At 37.4% G+C, this 21259-nt stretch overlaps 1 protein-coding gene across 1 annotated transcript in view; it reads right to left on the minus strand.

Annotated features, from left to right (window-relative positions):
• Positions 1–21259, minus strand: part of Dok6 (docking protein 6) — a 407151-nt gene that overhangs the window by 145522 nt on the left and 240370 nt on the right. The window contains exon 5 of the mRNA XM_005065385.4: positions 16472–16661. Within this exon, the coding sequence (XP_005065442.1) occupies positions 16472–16661 (190 nt within the window). The remainder of the gene's footprint in view (positions 1–16471; positions 16662–21259) is intronic.

Below are 21259 nucleotides of genomic sequence, written 5' to 3' on the forward strand. Positions count from 1 at the left end.
TTTAATCTATCCAACTTGGTACTTTGTTCAGACCTGTATCATGTTAGCATCATTGAGAAACATATTTTAATGTTGTTTAGCCATTGAATATTATGTTGTAACAATCATCATTTTAAATTATTCAACATAATTAAAATCATTTTCCTGATTTATAAACCTCATGGAATTTCTCTCCTTTTTCTCAGCTCTTTGTGCCACTTTATTTTATTTTATTATATATAATAACTTTTAATCTAACTTTTTACATATGTTACTCTCAGTTCCCTCTCCCTCCCCTCCACCCGCAACAAGCCATTCCTCCCAACCCCTATCCCACTCCTCCTCTCTGCTCCCCGGGGAGGGTAAGGGCTTCCATGAGAGATTTTCACAGTCTGTCATATAATCCTGGGCAGGGCCTAGGTCCTGCCCCATGTGTCCAGGCTGAGAGAGCATTCCTCCATGTGGAATGGGCCCTCAGAGTCCATTTGTATGCCAGGAATAAATACTGATCTACTCTCCAGTTTTTACATTGCATTGTAGCCATTCATAGATCCATTGGTATTGCCCCTTGAACTGCTTAAGGCCATTTTGTGTGCTTCTCATCTTAACTTCTTCAGTTCTTATCATGGCATCTGCTGAATAAATAATGACAGTTCAGGAAATAAGTTAGGTATTTTATTTCACAAAAACAATTCATTCATGATATCTAATTGAGTTAATTACATAGTGTAGAAGGCAGGAAAGGGGAGGGATGTGATGTGAAAAAATCAAAGCAAACGCATGTTAGACAAAGCTTTTTAGAAACAATGATTTTTTGGGAGTATCTAATTTGGTAATTCTCTTGCTATGATAATAGAACTAATTTTTTCCCCATAGGAAAAAGCATTAATTAAATGCCTTAGGATACCATTCTTATCATGAAATGGAGGTTCTGATCTTAGTTTTTGCTCCATTAACTCTAAAGTTCAATACATTTTTATTGAACTCACACATACTTTAGTGTGAATAGCTTTTCACTAATTGGTCTATTGGGATCACAGTGACAATTTTGTTCTTCCTTTTAGACTTTTTAATTTTCCTTCAGAAAGTTCCTAAACTTTGCTAATAGGCATTAAGTCAAAGAGTGATTTTTAGACTCATGGGGTAAAAATCAATAGGGAGACACTTTAAATTCTTGGTTAATCTTTCATCTAGTATATGGTCACTACTCAATGTCTACCAGGAAAATAATGAAACATATTGGATAATTCATTCACTAGATAAATGCACTAAGCTTTACATATTGTCATTTCTGAAGCTGGGTTACATTGCTTTATACTATTAGAGGTATCTTAGCTGAACTGTATTTTTTTTTTTTTTTGCTTTCTACCAGGGATGACAATCTCATAGCTGGTGTCACATACATACACAAAGTCAAACTGTCCTCAGGTTGATTGGAACATGTCCCCACACTCATTACTCTCTAAAATCTATCATGAACATCATTTGGTAGCTATAAAATACATCAAAGAGTACAGGATTTACAGAATGGATGTCAATAATTCAGACAACTTCTCTATTATGAAGACAAGAATCCCATTAATATTCTTTAGGGGAAACTTCTATTTTGAGAGAAGGAACAAGCAAGGATGGGGATGCCTCTGGGTTTACTTAGAAGTGCTGAATTAGTAATTTTTAGGTAATTTAAACATTATACATGTTGAATACCCCCAATACCCAAACACCCAAATCTAAAATGTTCAAAAATCTGGAACTTTTTGTAATTATATATGTGCTCAAAAAGTTTCAGATGTTGGACCATGGGGAGTCGGATTCTGAAGTTATGATCATTTCCCTGGTAAATTATATAAAGATACTACAAAATGTACACATTCCTCAAAGTCTCAAACACTTACGTATCAAGAATTTCAGAGGGGGGGATCTTCAATCTGTACAATGCACTATACACAATAAAACTCATATTATATATTCATGTATTCTACATCTTTCAAGATCTCATACCACATTTAAATTCTCTCTTTTTTTTATTGCTGCAAGTAGAAGTTGATTAGAGAAGACAGGCTTTCTATCTTAATACTCCTAATCTGAAAAGTTTAGGGATAAGTAAATTCTACCTATGGAATATCAGAATCCTTAAATATATATATGCAATATTTACTTTCATTAACACCATCTTTGTAGGAAATATACTGTATGCAGTGTTTCTTCCTGTTTCTTATTTCCTTTTTTTTTTTTTTTGGTTTTTACGAGACAGGGTTTCTCTATTGTTTTGGAAGCTATTGGTCCAGCCCGGCCTCAAACTCAAAGAGCTCTGCCTGCCTCTGCCTCCCGAGTGCTGGGATTAAAGGCGTGCGCCACCACTGCCCGGCCTGTTTCTTATTTCTAATTGTTAAAAATTAGGAAGCAGGTTTTCCCCAATCTTCCAAATACACCTCATATTTTTCAAAGTCAGTGAGACATACATGTGAAATGCCAATTTTGTTGTATTAAGCATTGTACTTAGTACGAGAGAATATATTTTGAGCAATAATTTTATAAAAAGGACTTGGGTTTACTTGAAATTTGTCATTTAGGAATTGCCACTCATTTAGATTTATGCTTCCAATATTTATGTGGTTATGTGAAGTGAAATTGCCACATCAGCAGTTTGAAAAGTAGTGTTGTCTTTCATAGGAAAAAATTGAGTATAATCAGGAGGCCTGCGACTTATTCTGCAGGTCTGCTAAATTTGTGATATTTTTGGAAACTAAGCTTCCATGAAAAATTGGTTGGTTCTTTTTCTCTTAAAATGCAAAGTTACAATCATGGTGAGAGAGCAATTTCTCCAAGCTGTTGTGAGAATGTGAATGAAAGCAAATCTCATATGCTATGCTCACCAAGGAAGCAGAGTTCTCTACTGTTGCTTCCTTTTAGCAGTCTTTGCCAGAGCATGTGCTCCCTGAGGCTCAGGAGGTATGATAATAACCATGAGGACAAATGAGCTAAGCTATCCCACCAGGACTAGTGATCAGATACTATGCCTATTGTTAATTTTCATAACTTAGTAGCACAATGATATTGATTAATATGTTTGAAAAAGGCTGTCAGTTGTCTGTGAGAAGAATATTTCACTTATCCAATTTTATTACTTTCCAGTAGAGTTGGTAACAGACATACACACACATACACACACACACTATATATATATATATATATATATATATATATATATATATATATACTTTATGCAGTGAGCTAGCTAAAAATCTTATTTTATAGAAAATCTGGGTTTCTGTGTTTGACTGGCTGGATATCATATACTCATCTGCTCCCTAAACCCAGCCTCATCTCCTAGGAAATAAAGTGTCCCATCTCTATTTATGTTGGTTAAACATGGACTAAGCCTATCAGCCTTGGTTTTCTTTAACAAGAATAGACATTCAATCAACATCTCAATCTTTAAAGGAAAAATAGAAGTTCACTATGTAAAAAAGACAAACCCCCAATGTCAAAGACGAACAAAATAGAAAAGGTTTTAAAAAGTGAATGGCATGTCAATGGGCTCTATCAAAAAAGAAAGACCTTGAATGTCCATGTTAATGCATGCATTCACGGGGCAAGAATGGCACTCTCTTTGTACTGTATGAATAGATTTTACATTCTTTGAAAACAATTTGCTCTATTGCAAAGAAGCTTTTAAAATATCACATGCTTTGACCCTGTAATTATTTTAAAAGCCTCTGTTAATAGCATAATCAGAATTTACAATTCTTTCCATAAATTTCTTGTGAGCTAATTTATTAAAGTTCACTTTCTCAATATCTTCTGTGTAATTAATAGTGGGCATAGCTTTATGTTCAGATACCATACTGTCATTATACTTAACTATAAAGCATTCTTATGCAATAATAAGCAAAACATGAGTGATAAAATCTTTATGTAAGTCAGTTTTAAAATACATTATACAAAAGTGTACCAAAATATTGCAAACAGTTTTCTCTCAAGAAGGAGATATTATGAGTGATTTTATGCTTTTGTTTACATTTCCCCATGCAAAGCTTATATTACCTTTTGAGCTCAAATAATATAAGGTAACACAATAAATCTCAAAAAGGGAAAGATGGTCATTTATCCTAAAATTTTTTTTAAAGTTCTAAACATACTCAGGGTGTTAAAACAGATTTGTGATCTCATTTTACTGGTATGAGGATGAAGATCTGGCCAGGCACATCACCTTAAGATATCTGGGTCATAGAATAACTAAGGGTTTTTCTCTCTCTTCTTTAGCCCTGTTCTTTTAAGATAAGGTATTTTATTATAAAGCCTTATTACCAACTGTTCAAGTAGTATGAAGGAATACAAAATGGAAATAATAAATATAATCATATCTTCTTTCCTCATAGATTTTCACATGAGGAACTTTGTGGTATAGTTTTCCTATAATAAAACACAAATATGCAATATTTAGTGAAAAATTCCATAATTTTCAACAAATGTCAAGCTGGAAGACAACATTGGTAATATGTAAGAGTCTCTTACATGGTACTGTCTCTGAAGGATCATGGAAAGTATCTGAGGTCTTCTACTGTGAGAGGCCTGGAGAGGCCATTGGTGAAGGAGCAGCTTCATCAACAGTGGGGAACCCTAGGTATTGAAAATACCAGGAATATGGGTAACTGTCCAGGGGTACATGTGGAGTGTAGCTGGCCTGGGTCTATCAGATAAGCAGCATGTGTTGGGGATAGCATAGTCTGAGATGTGGAGTTGCCAAAGGTCTTTGGAACCCGGAAGATCATGAGTGAGCTACAGACATTAGACATTAAATTATACTGCTAGACTTTGGTTTTACTTATTTGTTAGTTTTTTTGTGTCCTTGTCCTTCCCTCTCGAAATAAGAAAGAATGCAGCTTGATTTTTATTTTATAGTAGCCCACAGTATAAAGACTGAAGTTGTAAAGAGATATTGAACTTTTAAGTATTGAAAGTTTTATAAACTGTATGACTTTTATAAATTAGACTGTTTTCAACTGTAGTATTAATGTGGCATCTTGGGAATAAGAAATGAAAGCGGTATAGCTTATAACGATATGCTTATATCACAAGGTTGACCAAGGGGGTAACACCCTCTTCTCAGCTGTGTTCAGGATTTTTTTTCAACAAACTTGGACATTACTGGTAAAAGAGTATCTCAATGGAGGAGTTGCCTCCACAAGATTGGCTTGCGGGGATTTCTGTTGCGCATTTTCTTGATTGCTGGTTGATTTTGGAGATACCGCACCACTGCAGGTCAAGGTACCTGTGGACAAGCTGCCTGGGCCTAGGCTGTATAAGAAAGGAAGCTGAGAAAGTCTTTAAGCAGTGTTCCTCTTGTGTCTATATCAGTTCCCACCTCCAGGTTCCTGCTTGAATTCCTGCCTTGACTTCCACCACTGATAAACCATGATATTTCTAAGCTGAAATAAAACCTTTGCTCTCCTCAATTGGTTTGGTTGGTTTACCAAAGTAATGGAAAGCAAACTAGAACATCGTTAATTTTTTATAAGCAAGTAAATAAATTGAAATAACAATTCTCAAAACAATTCTAAGGAGAGGGGGAAAAGAGGAGGGGAGAGGAGGACATGGGGGAGCAGGAAGGTTGAGCCAGGGTAAGAATAGAGGAGAGAAGGATGAGTGATGGGGAAGTCCTGTGTATATGTCAATAAAGCACTGTTGGCCAAAAGGGAAGCAAGATAGGTGGGACTAGGAGTTGAGGAGGATTCTGGGAAAGAGAGACACAGGCAATCATGATGTAGCCTCCAGAGGAGTAAAAGGTCCGGATCTTTTCTCCAGTAAGAGAAATACTTAGAAGAGAAATACTTAGATTAACAATTATGAGTTAAATACTTAAGTCAGAGATAGCCAGTAAGAAACAAGCAAACAGCCAACAGCTTCATAATTAATATAGCATCCTATGTGTTATTTGGGGACTGCAACTGTGGCAGAGCCCCGGAAGGCTGGTGGAGGAAAAAAACCAAAGCAGCAGGCAGGGCAGACAACACTCAACAGATGAGAGATACCATAATAGAGGGAGCCATTACAAGTTGGAGAGATCTAGTACTAGTGAGATCTTCACAGATCTACAAGAATGACACCAACTGCCATTAAGACTACCTTAAATGCCCTCCCATAATAATGAGATTGATGACTACCTTATATGCCATCCTAGAACCCTCATCCAATGGCGAACGGAAGCAGAGATAGACACCCACAGCAAAAAAAACAAAACAAAACAAAACAAAACAAAAAAACTGAACTGAACTCCTGAAACTCAGTTGCAAAGAGGAGTGACGAGCAAAGGAATCAAGACTAGACTGGTGAAACCTACAAAGGCAGCTGACCTAAACAAGGGGGGGACTCATGGACCCCAGAATGATGACTGAGAAGCCAGCATGGAACTAATCCAGACACCTCCTCCCCGAGTCTGAGTGTCAGAGAAAAGGCCTCGGTAATCTATGGGACCATGGAGAGCAGATCAGTATTTACTCCTGGCATACAAACAGATTCTGGGAGCCCATTCCACATGGAGGGATGCTCTCTCAGCGACACATTGGGGAGGACCTAGGCCCTGCCTGGCATGATATGACAGACTCTGAAAATCCCTCATGGAAGCCCTTACCCTCCCTGGGGAGCAGAGGAAGAATGGAGTGGGGTGGGGGGCTGGGAAGAATGGGGGCTCGGGGGGAGGAAGAGAGGGAGAGGGAATTGAGAGTAACATGTGTAAAATGTTAAATAAAAAAAGAATTCTAAATAGCAAAATTAAAAATAAAAAGCATAAAAGAGTGTTCAACAGTATTAGTTATCAGGGCAATGAAAATCAAAAGTACATTGAGATTCTTTTTCATCTATTTCACCAGAAAGGCTACTATCAAGAAAAGAAACAACAAATCTATTGAGGATGTGGGTAAAAATGATCCCCCAATTGATGTAATTGGTGCAAATACTATGGAAATAAGGTCCACTAGAAGACTAAAATTAGGACAATCAGAGTATTTACTTATAGCACTTATAGCACACCTGGGACTATGTCTAAAGGAATATAAGTCAGCATACTATAGACACCTAGAAATCCATATGTACTGATGCATTAGTTTTGCCAAGTTTTGCAATCCACATAGATGCCAATCAATGGATAAATAAAATGTAGAACACACATATTACATACTCATAAATACATACACACAATTGAGTTATAGGCAACCATAAAGAAGAATAAAATTATTCCATTTGTGGGAAAATGGGTGAAAATGGAAATCATCATGTTAAATGAAATAGAGTGCATAGAGAAATACAAATATCACATTTTCATTTATGTGCAGACAATATATTATTAAAATACATGTTAAGCCATGTGGGAAAAGGAAGGGGACTAGTGGGAGGTGGAGAAGGGGAAGACAAGACCGAGTAAATGAGGAATGAATATGAGCAAAATACATGATATGCATGTTTTAAGTGGCTTAATTAACCCTGTAATTCTTTGTGCATGTGCAGTACATTATCCATATACCTCAAGCTTTCTGTCCATATAAATTAGTTTGACTCATAGAATTTTGTACAAATATACTCATATGTGCTACTTAAAATAATGTTTCCTTGCTTAGTTTTGTGGAATATTATTAGAAAGAGATGTTATATTAGATAACAATACTGTAATTTGTGTTTCAAGTCACACTTGCTGCAAGTTGTATTGTTTCCATCTTGACTATTACACAGAAAGATTCTAAGCATCTAGATATGAGTATTATTTCAAAAATAAATTTACATAAGTGAAATTTCTTTGTGATATTATACACACAACAAAACGATCAAGGATTTCTGAAAACTGCATGCCACTTTTCATTCACATTACCAAGAGAATCAGAGTTGTTCTGTCTCTAGTCGACATACTCAGTGTTTTGTTTTGCTTTGGGCAAGGTGGAATGCAGTGGAGCCTTGTTTTAGTTTATTATTCCTGGTAACCAATTTTCTGAGCATATTATCTTACGTGTTTTTTCAGACTATCAGTAAACCTTCTGTTATAAACTGACAACAATTTTGTCCCTTTTATGAATGGGCTATTTACCATCGTATTTGAGGTTGTAAAAATTGTTCACTAGTTGTAAATAGGAGTAATTTTCCCAATAATGATATCATTGACCTTGTCTTCTGTTTTAATTTTGTCTAGGATGTCTTCAGACAAATAGTAGAATTTAGCTTTGATGACATAAAATTCTTCAATGTATTTTTCATCCATTGTGTTTATTTTAGATTTAAAAGCCCTTGTATTCACATTTTATGAGTAAATGAGAATTTTCTTTGTGTTCCTTCTGTGAGTTCATAATTTTAAACTATACATTTATGACAATGCCTATTGTCCTAGTTTAACTTCTGTTGCTGTGCTAAAATACCCCGACAAAGAACATCTTAGGGAATGAAATGTTTATTTTAGCTCAAAATGCCAGGTTTCACACAATCACAGTATGGAAGACAAGGCAGCAGGAAATAAAAATAGCTAGTCACATCACACCAACAATTAAGGACAGTGAGAAATAAGTGCTCATCCTCTCCAAACTTATTTAGTCTAGAACCTCAACCCTATGGTGCTGTCCACCTCAAGGCTGGGAGTGGCTTAAGCTAAAGAAAATTGTGATCTCACAGTTCGGGAGGTTAGAAGGCTCAAGATCAATATGCTAGTAGGAAGTGATCTCATTTGCCTTGAAATGGATGTCTTCTTGCTGTGTCTTTACAGCAGTGGTTCTAACCTTCATAATGCTGAGACTCTTTGATGCAGTTTCTTATGTTTTGGTGACCACCAATCATAAAATTATGTTCATTGATACTTCATAATTCTATTGTGATGAATCACAATATAGTATTTTTGGAGATAGAAGTTTGCCAGTGGGGTTGCAACCCACAGGTAGAGAACCCCTGTTTTAGAAGCTAGGGGAGATGAAGAGTAAGCAAAGTCCCTGGAATCTCTTCTTTTTTATTTTTAATATTAAGACTCAGGTATGTGTCAGATCAGATTCTGGTGTCATATCACCATGGAGCAGTAGACACTAGCAATTGTGAGTCACTTGACATAGATCCAAGAAATTGAACTTGGATCTTCTAGAAACTTCGCAAACTCTTAACTGCTGAGCCATCTCTTCAGCACCTCCACCTGAATGAATGAAGATGCTGTAATGGAGGGGGGCCCTATGTCCACATTCTTACCTTCGCCTAAGTATCTTCAAAGGGTTCTGTCTACAAGCAAAGTTATCTTGGGCATGTGGGATTCAATATAATTTTGGGAGGACACAGTGGCATCAATAGCTGTAAGTTCAAAATGAAACTCAGATTTCTGACTTGAGGTTATGTAGTTAAAAGTTAAAAAGAAACAAAACAAGCAAAAAAGAAATTACCTGAAGTGCATTTTCTTAAACATATAAAAATTATATTCTCATTGCTTTACTGTCTGATTTCTCCATAGAAAATACTTTCACAGCAAAAAAACTCATCTAAAAGAAATGCAGATCATATATTAAAGAATTCTCATATATCTCACTGGCTCTTAAATGCTAGACACTTTTCTCCCAAAGTTAGCATAAGGTTAGTCACTCAATATATTCCTTTGATGTATTCTCAAAATATTTGCTTCAGTTATATTTTCACAAATGATCATAGATTCTGAACTTAGAGTAGGGAACTCTGGCTTTATTTCTAGAGAACTCAGACTTGTCTGTCAGACTTTTAAAGGAAAGTTTGTGTTTGGCTTTTTTCTAACCACTTTTTCTATGGCTTAGGGCAAGGGCATAACCCGCAGAATACTACTCTGTCTTTGGTAAGAATTCTTCAAGACAAGCTAGAAAGTTTCTAAAATATTAGACACAAGCAAAATATAAGTTTTATGAAGAAGAGTAAAAAAAAACGATTTCACCTATGCCAACTCTGTGACAATACTATACTATTTACATGGTTATGATCATTAATTTACTCAGCTTCATCAGATCCAGCTAAACGGTAGAGATCACAAACCCCTGACTATAAGGAAGAAAACTCAGCACTGGATTCGACAAATGGCCCAGGTTAAATGAATGAGCAACGAAGCAGTAATCAAAATACAACTCTAATTGCAGACTTACAGAAGCATGGTATCATTTTTAAAAGGTATTATTCTAATGTTGGAGGGAGAGCTCAGCCGTTAAAGGCTAGATTCACAACCAAAAGATATTATTCTGGCAAACAGCAAAACAAATAAAAAATAATAAACCAACAATGTACCAAATATTTGAAAAATATGAACCTTACATATTCTAATATGTTAGTGTGTTTTCATAACTACATTAACACTATTAAAACAGTCAAGGCCATAGAAGTTCAACTGATGTTATCAAGAAATCAGTTTGCTTTTGGGCTTGAGGATGCTAATTTTAAGGTTTGTAGAGAACCTATTTATTCCTCTTAAAGACTTTTAAAGAGTGATAAATGGATTAAAAACTGTGAACCTCAAACTAAAAAGAAATTGTGAACATTTTGTTCATAAATGAAATAAAACTTGAGTAATATACAGAAACATTACTATTTGTCCTTTAAACAATTGAGCCTGTTAAACATAAGTTTACTTCAATGCAATTCCTATCAAAATCCTAGCACAATTCTTCACGGACCTTGAAACGACAATTCTCAATTTTATATGGAAAAACAAAAGACCCAGGATAGCCAAAACAACCCTGTACAATAAAGGAACTTCAGGAGGCATCATCATCCCTGACTTCAAACTCTATTATAGAGCTATAGTAATGACAACAGCTTGGTATTGGCACAAAAATAGACAGGTAGACCAATGGAATCGAATTGAAGACCCTAATATTAAGCCACACACCTATGAACACATGATTTTTGAAAAAGAAGCTAAAGTTATCCATTGGAAAAAGAAAGCATCTTCAACAAATGGTGCTGGCATAACTAGATGCTGGCATGAGGAAGACTGCAAATAGATCCATATCTATCACCATGGAGAAAACTTAAGCCCAAATGGATTAAAGACCTCAACATGAATCCAACCATACTAAACCTCTTATTAGAGAAAGTGGGAGGTACCTTTGAATGAATTGGTACAGGAGATGGCTTCCTGAACATAACACCAGTAGCACAGACACTGAGATCAACAATTAATAAATGGGACCTCCTGAAACTGAGAAGCCTTTGTAAGGCAAAGGATACAGTCAGCAAGACAAAACGGCAGGCCACAGATTGGGAAATGATCTTCACCAACCTCATATCTGACAGAGGGCTGATTTCCAATGATATAAAGAACTCAAGAAGCAAGTCTCCAAAACACCAAATAATCCAATTTGAAAGTGGGGTACAGAACTAAACAGAGAATTCTCAATAGACGAGTCTAAAATGGCTGATAGACACTTAAGAAAGTGCTCAACATCCTTAGTCATCAAGCAAATGCAAATAAAAACAACTCTGAGATACCATCTTACTCTTGTCAGAATGGTTAAAAAAATCACCAATGACAGTTTATGCTGGAGAGGATGTAGAGAAAGGGGAATACTCCTCCACTGCTTGTGGGAGTGCCAAATTGTACAGCCACTTTGGAAATGAATATGGAGATTCCTCAGGAAAATGGAAATCAGTCTACCGCAAGATCCAACAATTCCACTCTTAGGCATATACCCAAAAGATGCAACAAGAACATCTGTTCAACTATGCTCATAGCAGCATTAGTTGTAATAGCCAAAACCTGGAAACAACTCAGATGCCCCTCAACTGAAGAGTGGATACAGAAAATGTGGTATGTTTACACAATGCAGTACTACTCAGTAGAAAAAAAAAACCAATGGAATCTTGAAATTTGCAGGCAAATGTATGGCACTAGAAGAAACTATTCTGTGTGAGTTAACCATTTGCAAAAAGACAAACATGGTATGTACTCACACATATATGGATTTTAGACAAGGAGCAGGGGATTGCCAGCCTACAATCCCACCACAAGAGAATCTGGGAAACAGGGAGGACCCTAAGAGAGGTATGCATGGTACCCTGAACAAGGGAATTGGAAAGGTTCTCCTGAGGGGATTGGGAGCATTGTAAGAGGGAAGGGGAAAGGGAGCTGGAAGAAAGAGTTGGGAGAGGAGGAGAGGAGAAGAGGACATGGGGAAGCAGGAACATTGAATCAGGGGAGGAACAGAGGATAGCAGCATGAGAGGTACTGTAATAGAGGGAGCCATTATAGGTTTGAGGAGAGATTTAGAACTAGTGAGATTTTCAGAGACTTACAAGGATGACACCAACTGGCAATCTAAGCAATAGTAGAGAGGCTATTTTAAATGCCCTCCCCCAATTAGGAGATTGATGACTACCTTATATGCCATCCTAGAGCCTTCATCCAGTGGCTGATGGAAGCATAGGCAGATACCCATAGATGAACACTGAACTGAAATCCTGGAACCCAGTTGCAGAGAGGCAGAAGTGATGAGCAAAGAGGTCAAGACTGGACTGGTGAAACCCACAGAAACAGTTGACCCGAACAAGGGGGAGTTCATGGACCCCAGACTGATTACTGAGAGACCAGCATGGGACTGATCCAGACCACCTGAATGTGAGTGTCAGTGAGGAGGCCTCGGCAATCTATGGGGCCTGGGGTAATAGATCAGTATTTATCCCTGGCATCCAAACTCTGGGAACGTATTCCACATGGAGGGATGCTCTTCCATCCCACACACATGAGGGAGGTTCTAGGCTCTTCCCTGGATGAAATGGCAGACTCTAGAGATCCCCCATGAAGGGCCTCACCCTTCCTGGGTAGTGGAGGGAAGATGAGGTAGGGAGTTGAGGGAGTTGGTAGAGGTAGGAGGGGAGGGGAGGGAGAGGGAGCTGGGATTGACAAGTAAAGCAAGCTTGTTTCTAATTTAAATAAACAAAGCAAAACAAAACAAAAGACCTGGATTTGACTCCCAGAACCCACATGGTAGCTCACAACCTTCTGTAACTTGAGTCTCAGGGGATCCAATATCCTGTTCTGGCATGAAGTAGCATTGGATACACAAGCGATGCACAGATGTAAGTTCAGGCAGAACACTCATGCAGATAAAATATATAAATAAATATTTTTTAACTAAATAAAAAAACAACCAACCAACAAAACCAACAAAAAACAAAACCCCATAAGTTTAACCAGAAAGCCACAGAAGGATGTGTGGTAGGATGGTAGGGCTAGGGGAAATGAAGAAAATTAACCAAACAATTCCCGTAAGAGTTTCATTACTTTTTTTGTTTGTTTTTTGTTTTTTATTTGCTTTTTTTTTTTGAGAAGAGTCCCACTGTGTAGCTCTGACTGGCCTTTGTGGTTCACTATCTATACTAAACTGGCTTTGAACTAAGAGACTGACCTCCCTCCCAAGTGCTGAGAGCTGAGATTCCAGCAACAGTAATTTTTTTTTGTTCAAAACTGTATTTATTCAGCAGGGCAGTGGTGGCACATGCCTTTAATCCCAGCCCTTGGGAGGCAGAGGCAAGTGGATCTCTGTGAGATAGAGACCAGCCTGGTCTACAGAGTGAGTTCCAGGACAGCCTCCAAAGCCAAAGAGAAACCCTGTCTTGAAAAACCAAAAAAAAAAAAAAAAAGTATTTATTCGCTTTATTTTTCTTCCTCTTTAATTTAAATTAGAAACAAGCTTCTTTTATGTATCAATCCCAGTTCACTCTCCCTCCTCTACTCCCCTGCCCCCCATGACCCCCCTATCCTATCCCCTTTCTGCTCCCCAGGGAGGGTGGGGCCTTCCATGGGGGAATCTTCAAAGTTTGTTACATCATTTGGAGTAGGACCTAGGCCCTCCCCCATGTGTCTAGGCTGAGAGAGAATCCCTCTATTTGGAATGGGCTCCCAAAGTCCATTTGTATACTTGGGATAAATACTCATCCACTACCAGAAGCCCCATAGATTGCCCAGGCCTCCTGACTGACACCCATGTTCAAGGGGTCTGGGTCAGTCCTAGGCTGGTTTCCTAGCTCTCAGTCTGGGGTCTATGAGCTCCCCTTTGTTCAAGTCAGCTGTTTTTGTTGGTTTCTCCAACCTGGTCTTGACCCCTTTGGTAATCACTCCTCCCTCTCTGCTACTGGATGCCAGGAGTTCGGCTCTGTTATTAGAGGAGGGGGGAGGAGGACATGAGGGAGCAGGAATATTGAGATGGGGAAGAATAGAGGAGAGCAAGAAAAAAGATACCACAATAGAGGGAGCCATTTTAGTTTTAAAGAGAAATCTGGCACTGGAGAAATGTCCAGAGATCTACAAGAATGATCCCAACTAACAATCTAAACAATAGGCTGTCTTAAATGCCCTTCCCGATAATGAGATTGATGACTACCTCATATGCCATCCTAGAGCAACAGTAATTTTAAAGCATGTGTCTGTATGTGTTTATATGTGAATGTCCATTTGCATATATGTTCATATGTTGTGCTCTGTCTATCTGTCTTCCTCCCTCCCTCCCTTCCTCACCCCCCTCTCTCTGTCTCTCTCTCTCTCTGTGTATGTGTGTGTGTGTGTGAATGCAGATGCTTGGTGAAAACTTTGGGTTTCATCCTCAAATCATTGATCTCCTTGAGACAGGGTCTTTCACTGGCCCAGCGCCCGACTTGAGTTGGGACGGCTGATGTCCAGGCCTCTGCTTCATTAGACTCCAATTACAGGCACAGATCATGATACCCAATGTTTTTGTTTGTTTGTTTGTGTTTTATTTTTATTGTGTATGTTCTGGAACTGAAATCAGTTCCTCATGCTTGTAGTTACGTACTTTATTAAATTATTTATCTCCTTATTCCCCATAACATTGATTTTTAAGTTTAGTAATCGATATTTATTTTATGAGTGAATATTTAAAAGATTATCATCCCTTTTATACAATGTAAGACTTTTTAAAGCAGTTTTCATGTCTACAAACTTCCTTTGTGTTGAAAATTTTACTTTCAAGTGTTATGAAGATTGTGATCATTATTGTACCCTGAGTTTTTAGGCAGAAAAGAATAGATAGTTACCTGAGCTCAGTGTTACTAAGTAAATATAGGAATCAACACTCATCAGAGAAATCAGTATGATAAAGCATAATATTTCCTTAGTGTAAAAGTACTTCATTCTAGGAAAATTACTGCAGCTGACAGATGTTTGTTCTTAAAATTTATTAGGACACAACTATACATGAATATTTAAACATTTTATAAGAGGAAAGTTATGGATTAAAGTTGCTACGTCACAAGCATTGGGGCCTCAGCCATAATTTTTTAAGACTATGAATTCATTTGAACAGTGTATTTTTTAATTTCAATTTTTTATTACTTTAATTTTAAATAGCTTGCTTCACATGTCAATCCCAGTTCCCTCTCCCTCACCTCCTCCCGTACCTCCCCACCATCCCCCCAGCCTCCCACCCTATACCCACTTCCTTCCACATAGGGGATATCCAGAGTCTGTCATTTCACTCAGGGCAGGGTCCCGGCACTCCCCTAAGAGCCTAGGCTGAGAGAGCATCCCTCTTTGTGTCATGGACACACAAATTCCGTTTGTATGCCAGGGATAAACACTGACTCTCACACTTAGGGGGTCTGGATCAGTCCCATGCTGGCCTCCCAGCTGTCAGTCTGGGGTCCAAGAGCTCCCCATTGTTCAGATCAGCTGTCTCTGCTGGTTTTGCCAGCCAATTCTTTGCCAATTTGCTCAGTTCTCACCTGGGAAGACTGATGCATTAACAGTCATATTGTTTCATAGAAATCTTAAACCTAGGCTGAAGATATAGCTCACTGGCTAGGGCACTCACACACACACAGGAGACTTTGAGTTTAATTCCTGATGAAGGAAAAAAAATCTCTAAACTTAAGTCTCTATTAGTCGGGTATTTTCCCAAAGAGGTCTGGTGATTAAAATGCTAATTTTGTTGTCTGAAGATCATGTATAATTTCATGTCTATGCATAATAATTATGAGCAATCCATTCATTTCAAGCATTTATGGGCATCAGCTATATGCTGAGATGAAAAAGTTAACTGACTTGCTTTATAACAATCGTGGCTATGCCAAAATTTATTCACTATTACCAGTATAAACAGTGGGATGAAGAAGTTGTGCAACTTATCTCAAACCTAAAATATAATTTTTAAACAATATTTAGTGTCATTTGCTTTTAATAAACTCATGAAGGTTATGCAACCAAGGACACACTTAATTGTATAGGAATATTACTGCATGAAGATGTGTCAAACTTTTAATAACATTTTAACACTCAACATTATTTAAAAAGCTTGATATACATGTGGGAGACTGAAATGATTTTGACTACGGTAGCTGCAATATAATTAATAATATTTTTCAAATCATTAATAAGAAGCAGAAGATATTTGTATTTGTTAACTTCAATGTTTTTATAAAGATAATGCTTATTCCTGGTAGCGGTGGCCAGAATTTACAGGACTTTGATACATGCCTGCTGTCTTTCTGTCATGAAATTGAAACTTACCTTCCTGACTCAAAGGTGAACCACGTTGAATCCCGACCATATCTTCTTAGTGAGCTAAGAGGCCACATCACCAGTTTGACTTTGGCATTGTGGATATCCCAGAGATAGATATTCTCATGAGTGATCTGCATTGTGCATTCACCATAAATGTCCAGGTTGGGTGTAGGCATTAGATAAACATTGAATCGTTCTACAAAGAAACAAAAGGCATGGGGAAAATCAATGATGTCTTCTCACAGTCCTTGACAACCCTGACATATACTGCAAATACTACCTCTCTTCATTTTTGAAGAAAGTTCACTAAACTATCATCACTCATTTGTTCACTCTGCCATCGCACAATACTGTGTTGTAACAATACTGAATCAGTCTCACCTTTGTAACATGAAGTATATAATGTCCAATCAGAGTGACTCCCTAACTACGGAGGCACTGCAAAATAATCTGTGTACACATAAAAACAATACAGTCAAGGTCAGAGTTGGCATACAGTAATTATAGATATTCATTACTGCCTTCTACAAAACTGGAGACATGCCCTTGGTAAGATATATAATTTCTTTCACTCTGGTATATTTTATAGTTGAAAATCCTATTCTTAGGCAGCAACTCTAAACCTTGCCTTGTAATTTTCTGTGCATCTCCAAGGCTGTTGCGAAGTTCTGAAGCCTTTGATTCCCATTTAAATGCATTGAATGCACTTTTAGAAACAAGGATTTGTAAGTTACAGGAAGTAAAGAACCTATAAAGTGCTATATAAAATAAGTGTGCTTCCTAGCACCATTTCCTTGGTTTATAGTAAGTGATCAATATCTATCTGGGAAGACATATGAATAAAGACAAATCAATAATGAATAAAGGATGTGAAAATTGAGGCATTATGAAAAAAATAACATCATGATAAGAAGTTCAAGAATTACTAGCAGAGAGGTCTCTACATTATAACTTCATTGTGGACAGTGCTGAAGAGGTAGTGTGGTTGAATTAATTATTTTGAAAAGCACACAGAGGCAGCTGAAGTTAGAAGATACATTTTGGAATGTGTTGCTATCGATCATAATGCCATGTACTTAAACACTGGACACATTCTGGTGCTCAGTGGGAATTGTCTGTATAATACGAATCTTTCTGACAGGTATTTTACCAAGTAAGAATTCTGTGAGTCGAAGACTAATATTCAGATTCCAAGTGGGTTAAATTAACTGAAGTTTGAAAGCTTAAACACTGATAGCCACATAGTCCACATTTATACTCAGTTCTGCATTTTTTAAAGCAAAAGATAATATGTTTTCATTTTTTTACTTTGGTTATTGATCCATGGAACTAATATGTACATGGATTTCACATTTATTTCCAAGGAAACAGCAATGGAGATAGGTGTTATAGCTGAAAACAAAGAACATTGCCCCATTAGTTATCTACAATGAAAAAGTTCAAATATGTACTCATTCCATATAGCTTATATTATTCTTACATGCAACCACTTAAAGAATAGACATTTAGTATTACATCAGTCAAACACCCACCATATTTCTCCTTCCAGTGGGATTACAAATAATAAATCAAAGAGACACAGATTTATGTAAGAGTTTTACATAAATGATATTTGAACCCAATGACAATAATGCAAAAATCTTGGTAATGGTTGAACATACTTCTTTGGTCAAGACACATTTGTTGAAGTTTATCATTTATATCTGTAGCTCATCATATTTCAGTGTCGTCTTTTGTGCATAGAAAAATGCTATTCTACCAGTAGCAAGTAAAATATTTCTCTCTATTTTTCTTTTCCTTAATCTCATTCTGAATATAGGATGCTAATAAATGAACTTCCTCCAAAATAGTTGAAATAAGCAGACAGAATAAAAAAGACTGCTATTGCTTAGGACTCTTTTGACACTTGATAATTCAGTTTGTTATCTTAAAAGTAGAACACATTAAAATAACCTTATCAATGAACAATACAAGAAACTTACACAAAATGCCAGAGTATTATTCCATTTTCACAGAAGTAACTATGTGATCAACTTTGGTAATAAAACTTTATAAAGAAAGACTGAATATCACCTTTTTACATCTCTTTGGAGATAGCTATTGAAATTTAAAGATAAATGAATTTAAAAAGAGTCACATAGATTTTTCTATGTATCAAAATCACAGAGCAATTTTTACATGAAAATGAAATGTGATTGGATAATTGTTTCAAAGGCAATCTCCCACAGACAGCTGTAGGCATCACAAAGTAGGTAGCATTGCCCATGGGTCTGCTTTTCTCTCTCTTGCCTCTGACTCCTCTTTGCCTCAAGCAAATTTCAATCACATAGATCAGGTTAACTCTTTGTTGTTGCTGTTATGGTTTAGAAATCTCCAATACTTCTTTTGATGCTATTATTTTTTTTACAATATTTGCAATAAAGCAGTTACTTATAGAAATATTATTTTAAGCTACATATATTCAAAACACATTATCTACTAATGACTGGATTTACAGGAATTTCAGATTAAATTAGTGCTAATTACCACTAATATTTGTGAAGTGTTTTGTTGAAATGTCATTTCGTCGAAAGGTTTTATTGAAAGGTGGTTTCAATGGGCACTGCTACAGTTTTTTTTTAATTTTTAACGTTTAAGAGTGTTACATGTTTATATGATGAATTCTAATAATTTTTACCCCTTCTCCTACTGGAACCGTCCTCTGCCCATCCTACTTCCTTTTCTTCTGTGTTGCCCACAAGTATAGACACATAGATTCGGATACATGGGAGTAGGTTAAATATAGGTTAATTTTATTCAGGGAGAAAACACTTACATAAGAAACCAATGACCTGCAAGTTCCAGCTACAAGAATCCACACCCAGGCTGCTCTCTGTGACCCGACTCAAACCAAGAGAGAGTGAGCTGGGGTCCGGAACCCCAAACCTAGGCTTCCCTTACGGCATCCCCACCAGTGACCATACCTAAATGGGCGTGGTCAGTGCAATAGGTGCGGGTGGCGTGGATATCTCACTACACACAAGTGTAGTTGGATTATCTTGTCTAAGTGTGGGTGAAAGGCCATTTTCATTTGGGGCAAGGTAGAGGCACCATATGTGTATCTGCACCAATAGAGACAATGACATCACCACCCAAATAAGTACTAATTACCAGCAGTCTTTCAGGGAGGTGGAATAAGTACATGAGGTGAGTAGTTTAAAATATTGTCAAATGTGAAAGAACAGTACTTTAAAAATAAAGATAAAATATTTCATTTTCATGATCCAAGTGCCAGTTTTTAGGACATTGAAGTTCCTCAAATTTACCTGTAAGGTGGGTTTAAAAGGAGAATTGAGGTTTCATCCAGTCTTGGCATCTCTACTGGGCAGATATGAGTTTTCACTTATTCTATAAGATGAGAAAACTTTCACTTTGAGTTCCACAATTGTTACGTTGCTGAATTTTAACATTAATAATTTGAAATATAAAATTAATGGTAAAGTATGGCCAAGAGTAAAATAATGGTGGAGAAAACAAGCTTGTAAAACATTATGCAAAATTCTAGCAGGACAAGCCAATACACTCCCCTGAAAATCTGTGCTCTAGTATTTTTTTTAATTTTTATTTTTAAATTTAAGTTAGAAACAAGGTTGCTTCACATGTCAATCCCAGCTCCCTCTCCCTTTCCCTCCCCTCATCCCATGCCCTCTTACCAACCCCACATACCTCCTCATTTCCCCAGGGAGGGTGAGGCCCTCCATGGGGGTGTCCATAGTCTGTCATTTCATCCAGGGCAGGGCCTAGATCCTCCCCCAAGAGCCCAGGGTGAGAGTGCATCTCTCATTGTGGGATGGGCGCCCAAAGTCCATTTGTATAACCAGGATAAATACTGATCTACTACCCAAGGCTCAATAGATTATCTAGGCCTCCTCACAGACACCCACATTCAGGGGGTCTTTATCAGTCCCATGCTGGATTCCCAGTCGTCAGTCTGGGATTCAAGAGCTACCCCTTGTTAGGTATAGCTGTTTCTGGGGGTTAAGCCATCAAATTTTTAACTCCTTTGCTCTTCAGTCCTCGCTCTCTGTTACTGGGTTCCTTGAGTTCAGCTCAGTATTTAGCAATGGGAGTCTGCCTCTGCTTCCATCAGTCATTGGATGAAGGTTCTGTTTCCCAGACTCACTGGCCATGGGATTGTGTTGGCTGGCTATCCCCAGATCTATGTCTAAAATCCATATAAGAGAGAGTACATACCATGTTTGTCTTTTTGTGACTGGGTTACCACACTCAGGATGGTTTCTTCTAGTGCCATCCATTTGCCTGCAAATTTCAGGATTCCATTGTTTTTTTTTCTGGTGAATAGTACTCCATTATGTAAACGTACCACGTTTTCTCTATCCACTCTTCAGTTGAGGGACAACTAGGTTGTTTCCAAATTCTGGCTATTACAAATAATGTTGATATAAACATAGTGCAACAGATGTCTTTGTTGTATGAATGTGTATCTTTTGGATATATGCCTAAGAGTTGAATTCCTCGGTCTTGTGGTCAGCTGATTCCCATTTTTCTGAGGAATCTTCATACTGATTTCCAAAGTGGCTGTAGGAGTTGGCACTCCCACCAGCAGTGGAGGAGTGTTCCCCTCTCTCCACATCCTCTCCAGAATAAACTGTCATTGGTGTTTTTTATTTTAGCCATTCTGACAGGAGTAAGGTGGTATCTCAGAGTTGCTTGATTTGCATTTTCCTGATGGCTAGGAATTTTAGACTCTTCTATTGAGAATTCTCTATTTAGTTCTGTAGCCTGCTTTTTAAT

This window comes from Mesocricetus auratus, unplaced genomic scaffold (genome assembly GCF_017639785.1).
Source record: "Mesocricetus auratus isolate SY011 unplaced genomic scaffold, BCM_Maur_2.0 Super-Scaffold_100015, whole genome shotgun sequence".
Classification (NCBI taxonomy): Eukaryota; Metazoa; Chordata; class Mammalia; order Rodentia; family Cricetidae; genus Mesocricetus; species Mesocricetus auratus.